We start from the raw sequence: 7,057 nt of genomic DNA, 5'->3' as shown, positions 1-7,057 counted from the left end.
TTGGCCTGACCATTGAAAAACACAGATCATCAGGAAAAGTGGAGGCTGGCTGAGGAAGATGTTTGTTTTTTAATGATCAGATCATATTTCCTGCTGGGCTGATTAGCAACACGAGGCTCACAACTCAATTTGTTCTGCTGTTGTGCTTTAGATGTATTATGCAATGCAAATCAGCTCAAATGCACGTTTTGCTGAAGTTAGCGCTATGATAATGAGTGATTTAAACCATCTCGTCGAGCTAATCTGCTTCATGCATTATGATTAGAATCATCAACACATTCTGTGCTGTGATCCAGCAGTGATACTTTCTGTTTTTGGCAAACAGAAATGAGATTTGTCTCATTCCAGGTGGAAAGTCTGCTGGATTCATATTTGACGCGATAAATGAATGATTGACATATGAAGAAACCTCATCCTGCTCATATGCTCATAGTAATAATTTAAATGCATCATTTGGGCATGTTTTGAATGATTAACATCAGATGTGGTGTCTCTAACCTCTTAAAATAAATCAGAATGTGTTTTTGTGTGAAGCAGCAGGATGTTCTGTGGCTGTCTGTTCATCCTTTTGTTCTCTGCTGCTTATTTCATGAGGCAAGTTTCAGCAGTGGCCTTGGAGAGGCGAGTGCATGAGGAAGGATTACACACAGCACACACACAGGGAGGCTGTCTGCATATTCCTACACTGCTGCTAGAGGCAGCTGCCATAGATAAATCATTGCAATGCCTTGCTCAAAGATACTTCAGACGTGGATATACCCTCCAACTCTGTTTAAGCTGATAATCCAGGCCTCAGCACGACCAGAAGGCTCAGTAATACTCTTTTCATATTACAACCACTCCTCCATCTCCGTGTTTACAGAGCCACATATTGATCAGTGAAACAATACATAATGGGTTTGCAGGAATCGCTGAAAAATCCATTTTGCCATATTGATTGCTGTAATGAAGATGAATGCTGAATCACTCAGTATGAAAATGGCTCATGTGCATTTTTCATACCTTTTTTTTCTTATCACACTAGAAAGACGGCTCTTTGTTTTGTGAGGCTCAGACCCAAAGATTACCACGTGTTTTCATTCACAGCCATTAGAGCTCTGTTTGTGATTATGCAAATGAGGAAACATGCAGGAAATTTAATCAGAGCACAAATTTGATTTCACGTGAAAGACCGCTGGAGGGGTGGGGGCTTGATCACACAATATCGAGCAACCAAATTATGTTCAATATTTGTTTTCACAGTGGGCCTTCACTCGGACACGCCACAGCTTTATGGGCTTAAGGTTCGCCTTGGTTTGGAGGCTTGAAGTTTCCAGTGCCGCAGAAGGTTTGATTATCCTTTGTTCTCCCCAGAGATGCTGAATGGAAACTGCAGTTAATAGGAAGCATTTCCATATCAGCAGCAAAGCATAGCAGCTTGTGTTTATGCATTTTTATTATTGTTGTGTCCCCTGAACCAAATATCCAAGTGCTCAGTTTTCTTTTGTTCCCCAGCTCAACAGCAAGAAAATGGGCTCTTTGTAATTGCACATAAACTCAGAGGATGGCTGTGTGCTTTGTGTGTGTCACTGTAGATAACTGGTGATTACACTGAATGTTGCTCCAGAAGCATAACAGAATTGAAACTAATAAAGCTTGTCAGTCAATAAAAGAGGGGGGTCTCTTTATCGAGCTCAGAGATGTAGAACAAACAAAAGTCATTTGGCTTTTGAAAGAAACCGGCTTTGTTCAGTCTTGCTGTGACCTGAGTCCCAACGTCATGACAGCAGGATTGTTGTATGCCTCCACTGTATTGCATTTAAACCCTCCGACAACCTGACCTTGTATCATACATGCACATCTAGGCAAAAGCTAATTCGGCTCCAGAGTTTGTAGAAAGAAAGAAATATTTGTGAAGTACCTCTATAGCAATGTTGCTCCCCAGAGATCTGAAGTTAATTTCACAACTTTTTTAAAAAAGAAACTGAGTGCTTCTCAGTGTGCACAGGGCAGTAACCTGAAACATGCAGGTTTGTGGGGCATGTGGTTTCAGGTGAACGAATCCTTAAGGAATGGTTCACCCAACATGTAGTCAGTGATGAACCCCCCCAAATTCAGATCATATTGCTACAAACACTGGGCCATTGCTACAATGCTGTCTTATGCTTCCTCTCTCCTCCCCCTTCCAATCCTGGAGGGATGGGGGGAGGAGGCAGGTGTGTCATTGCTTTACTCACTTGCATCTTTCTCACATCCTTGCTGGGAGTAGCTTAGATGCAAGGAGACCTATCGGCATCATATAAAGCATCCATTCATATGCCACGATCCAGACAACTGGGAACTCGAACATTTCTGACCTGTTAGAAAAACTACAGTTGAAGACCACTCGACCTTTGAGCTCCTACTTGTTAACTTGACGCAAATCTGCGCCCCATGGGGAGGGGGTAAGATGTATTGCTAGACTACAGTATTCGTATCCAGCTGCAGTCACACATATACAAAGCAGGCAAATGAATATCCTGCTGGTGCTGAATGTGGACCACGCCGGATGTGAGGTGCCAACAACTCAGTTTGCTGGTTTGTAGGAAGTTCAAGGGGTCTTTCCCACATGTTTTTGCTATTGGCAGAGTGGCATACCTAGCTCTCCAAGCTGCATGTTGAGGTGTTCTTGAGCAAGACACTGAACCCCCAAGTTGCTCCTGCTGAGCAGTGATCACCGTCTTGCATGGCAGCCTCAGCCATCAGTGCATGAGTGATGGGGGTTTAAGTGCTGTAGAGGTGAAAGTCTATTTTACCATTGGATAAAGTCACATTGCAAGTCAAAGTGCAGTAAAGTTGAAGTTTACATGAGACCAAAATGTGAATTTACATCTGGTGGTGATTCCAAGGTCCCCTCACCCCCCATAGAATGAAGTTTGTGTTTTAAGTGTTCATCTTCGCTCCTTTACTTTTGTGACCATTGATATTTCTCAAAAGTTAGCGAATTTCAGATATTTTGTCCCTGAAATGACTGCTTCATTGTATTACAGATGAACATGATGCACTGAGCACACTCTTTAGATTCATGGGGAGGCAAAGTCTCAATACATACTGCAGTAAGGACACAAGGAGGCTTCCCACCTGCTTCTGCAGTCCAGAGGAAGTGATCAAAGTCAAGTGACTCCATTTCAGAGACTCTGCTGCCCCATCAGACGCAAACAAAATCTTGGATGCAGTTGATCAAAAGCAGTTTATTTTTCTGTTTTGAGCAGTTTGAGCATGACAAATCAGTTTGATGGAGCAAATCTGGCCACTAGTCCAACATGAGGGTTGAGCAGAGTCATTACTACCAGGAGGCCCAAAGACAAAGCCTTGACCTCTATTGATAGGTTGCAGGTACGATCACATCTCCATACATGCAGTCTTCCTCCAGAGCCAGATTGTACTTGCTTCCACTTCCTCCTTTGTAGGCGCTTGTTACAATCCTGAGCCAGCCCTTCTCACCCTAAAAAAAAAAAAATAAATTTTTATAAATAAATCAAGTTCACTGGGATCATAAATCAAGCACACCCACTGCATTTCATTCCAAACATCCACTTTTTAAATGCCAAGTTTAAAAGCTATTGAACCATGCAGGGACTCACCCACGGCTCTCCCCACGAGTTACGCACAATCCAGTATTCAGTGCCATTTTCTACTCCCCAGCCAGCGACCGACACAATGTGGTTGATGTCAGGACTGTCGGTGTACTCCGAGTACAGGCCCCCGCTGTAGGCGTCTAGTTTCTCCGTGGCCATGATTCCACAGCTGAAGGGAGAGCCAGCCAGTCAATTTGTGAATTGAGGACAGGAAAGTGATTTGGCATCTATAGTGGTTGCAGTAGACTTATTGGTGCGATTAACCATCGTCAAACTCCACTGTGGGGAAATTGTGGAAAACAATGTCATTTGTACAACTCTGCAAAAGGTCAATTTAGAAACCTGATTGGCCCGCCAGTGTAGATTTCTGCCATCATATCATCCCGTCCACTAATGGCTCCAAAGTCACCCACTTTCCACAAAGTGTAGTTCTGCACAATGTTGCACGTCCCGAAAGTTGAACAAGTTCCACATGAATTGAACGGTTTGCATTCTGAGAAAAGAAAAAAGTTTGTTTAATAAGTAGTGTCTTGAATGAGCTGAAAGGGCAAATGTCTGAGTTCTTACTCTGGTCGATGGCCTGGTAGTTGTTGCAGGTCTCGTCGGGGATGCCATGTTTGTGAGCGTACTCCCACACTCCTCCGTGGTCTCCTCCATGACAGGTGCCGGACTCAGCACAGTCGACCACGTGTTGGACAGAAATGTAAGCAGATGGCCATGCTCCTTTCCGCTTTATGTTGATGCGATCTATGAAGCAGGAAAGTTCCCCAAAAATGCAAATTTTGCCTTGGAAAAGCTAAGCACAAGACAGAGGATTTTATATCAGGAGGTTCCCTTCTGTTATTCACTCACAAAATTTAATCTGCATGCCATTCTTGGAAAATGTTCAGATTCCTCCCAATAGTGTCCAAACTACAAAAATTCAGGAGAATTACCTGTGCACATACTTAAGCCAACTTAAAATCTTTGGTTACACCTGAAATTCTTAACCTTGAAAATGCAACAGATCCAAATTGTCTACAACCAGCTGACAACTCAACAGGAAGACTAGAATCAGGGGACCACAGGACTGGCTGTGTTTACTTATTCAAAAGTATTAAAAAAAAAAATAAAATGATGAGCATTGCTGGAGATTTTACAAGAGGTACTTTTAAACAAAATGTAGCACCAATCACTTGCCACGTCAAGCTTCACATTTAGCACAACCACAGGTGATGGTACCAGTTGTCAGAAGTTACTGTTGAGTATTTGCCAGTAATGCTACTGTTCATACTGAGTCATTTGGTCAAAGGGAAAGAGAGAGAAAAAAAAAAAAGTTTTCCCTGAAATTTTAATGAAGCTGAGCAGAATTCATGTGGAGTTCTTTAGCCTCCAGACTTTCCTAGAAGCTTCTGAGAGAAGTTTGAGTTCAGACTACACTGTATTAACATACTTCCTTTGAAAAGTATCAGAAGTTTCTCACACACATGGCTGTAGATTTCACATGCGATTTTTAAAAACACATTTCAACAATTCTTCAACAAGCTCAGCAGGAGAAATCTAACCTGCCATTGCACTGGTGCTGCCATGAGCCCAGCAGGAGCCGCAGTACTGAGGGATGTGCTGGTTACGAGTTGTACTGGCATAGTTGATGCCGTCGACGCTCCTCCAGTCCCAGGACTTTGGCAGCTCAGCGAGGTTCACAGATTCATGAGGACGAGGTGCAGTTCTGAGCGAAAGGATTTTAGGTCCAAGTCATTTTACTATCATGATGAGATCTTTAAGGGGAGCACGTTCATAGCAACACCATCATTCACTGGAATACACATCATGCATATGGGGACAATGAGGCAGAAGCAAAAGTACATGTTCTCACGTAAAGTTAGAGGCTGAGGCATTTGATCACATAGACATAGGAGCCTGGTGATAAGATGGGAACAGTCGATCAACATGCAGGAAGCACCAAAAAAAAAAAAAAAAAGCACCAAAAAGTCAAACAGGCAACTCACTTTACTCCAAAATTGCTGTTCCTGGGCACTGGCTGGTAACAAGATGGTCTCTCACTGAAAAAGTGTCTCGCTGAAACCGCAGCAGACAGAAGCATAAAAATAAATATGACAGAGTGAGCCATGTTATGCCCTCAGAGACTCTAACGTCACACCACTAACCACTCTGGTTTGGTTTAAATATCCCACTGACCAACAAACAGAGAGAGAGAGCAGGCCTGCTGCTGTCATCAGGCTGATCAGGCTTTATTGATCTCACCTGGGATCAGCTCTGCTTCAGTGCAGGTTGTCGTGGAGAAGAGGAGTGAACACACTCTATCGGATTAGAAACTTAGCCCAAAGTCTTGATCCAACTGTTTTCAACATGATGCATTTACATCAAGACAGAAGACATGTGCAGGAGGAGCGCAGCCAAAAAATAATCAGGTTATATTGTTTATATGGGACGGTATTTATTTTGATCTCTGAACATCAGGCTCCACTAGAACACAGCGACTGTCATCTGGAATACAACAAGTGCAACACAAAGCTCATTAACTGACAGATAGATACTTTATTCACCCCGAGGGAAATTTTGGACATCCAGTAGCTTATACATACACACACATAACTCACAGAAATATCATAGTAAAAGTAAAAAGAATGTGAAGAAGACAGTGCAGGAATATAATCGGTGCAACTGACAGTCTGAACTATTTAGTAACAGTCGAGCTGCAGTGTGAGTAAGCAGCTGATACAAAGCCTTCTTAGTCTCATGCTGTTTTAATATGACTCAGTCCCGATGCTTTGTATTTTATATTCAGGTACGCATGTTCTGCATGTCTGTTGCTGTATTTCAGTTGCTGCTGCAAAGTAAGTTTCCCTTGAAAAGGTAAGTAAAGTGAGGCAAAGTGAAAACATTTGGGCTGCTGATATTCTTTATGAAAAGCAGTCTGAGGAGTTTTATTGGCTTCACAGCTTTGTTTTCATAAATTTCCATTCTGATTATCAGCAGAACAACCAAAGTCCAGAGTACAACAGATGCATCCAGTTCAGTATCTGTGTGAGGACTGATATTCTGGAGGAGCTGTGATTGCAGAATGATCTTCAGACGTCACGTTATCGTGCATTGGAGAAAATAAACAATCCATAACATCAGTCTTTGGTTCTATTAATTCAAATATTTCTTTTCCAGAGATGTTTTAAAGTCATTTTGATGCATTAATCCTTGACAGAAGCTTGTCAGTATGTTGCTTCATTCCCACGTGTCACTTTCTGGTTTTTGTTAATGCTTTGGCAGCCTTGGTGATAACAGAGACTTTATCAGGCTTCGCTGTGAGACCGCAAACAGAGCAGGATGCTAATTGACTGCCTGCCATCCTCTCCCATCTGCAGGAATAGAAAGTCATATTTAATGCGTTGATTAAAATCTAATCCCTCCGTGTGAGTCGGAGATGAAAGTAATTTTCGTGCAATGGAGACTATTAATATTTAGAT

General features: G+C 42.4%; 1 protein-coding gene and 1 long non-coding RNA gene across 2 annotated transcripts; one reads left to right on the top strand and one right to left on the bottom strand.

The window, feature by feature from the left end:
- Positions 1-3,189: 3,189 nt before the first annotated feature.
- LOC119006897 (cathepsin Z-like) lies at positions 3,190-5,774 on the bottom strand. The gene is made up of 6 exons (XM_037076036.1): positions 5,585-5,774; positions 5,141-5,304; positions 4,164-4,343; positions 3,939-4,089; positions 3,603-3,765; positions 3,190-3,463 (listed from the first exon to the last, which is right to left on the bottom strand). Exons 1-6 carry the CDS (start codon positions 5,704-5,706, stop codon positions 3,338-3,340), a joined length of 906 nt encoding a protein of 301 aa, XP_036931931.1. The 5' UTR covers positions 5,707-5,774; the 3' UTR covers positions 3,190-3,337.
- A 61-nt stretch (positions 5,775-5,835) lies between these two features.
- LOC119006898 lies at positions 5,836-6,718 on the top strand. Its single transcript, XR_005070923.1, has 3 exons — positions 5,836-6,007; positions 6,385-6,452; positions 6,573-6,718. It is a non-coding gene; the product is annotated as an uncharacterized LOC119006898 (long non-coding RNA).
- The last annotated feature ends 339 nt before the right edge of the window (positions 6,719-7,057 follow it).

Source organism: Acanthopagrus latus, chromosome 18 (genome assembly GCF_904848185.1).
Source record: "Acanthopagrus latus isolate v.2019 chromosome 18, fAcaLat1.1, whole genome shotgun sequence".
NCBI lineage: Eukaryota > Metazoa > Chordata > Actinopteri > Spariformes > Sparidae > Acanthopagrus > Acanthopagrus latus.
Note: the sequence above shows the minus strand (reverse complement) of the source record. Positions and strands in the feature narration are given on the sequence as shown.

What these genes read in the sequence shown, in the direction of transcription:
- LOC119006897 (XM_037076036.1), bottom strand. Translation starts at nt 5,706, where the DNA reads ATGGCTCACTCTGTCATATTTATTTTTATGCTTCTGTCTGCTGCGGTT. An exon ending in AACAGCAATTTTGGAGTAAA is followed by an intron (nt 5,305 to 5,584) that starts GTGAGTTGCCTG and finishes CCTTTCGCTCAG; the next exon opens with AACTGCACCTCGTCCTCATG. An exon ending in TACACTGGCGGGCCAATCAG is followed by an intron (nt 3,766 to 3,938) that starts GTTTCTAAATTG and finishes CTCTCCCTTCAG; the next exon opens with CTGTGGAATCATGGCCACGG.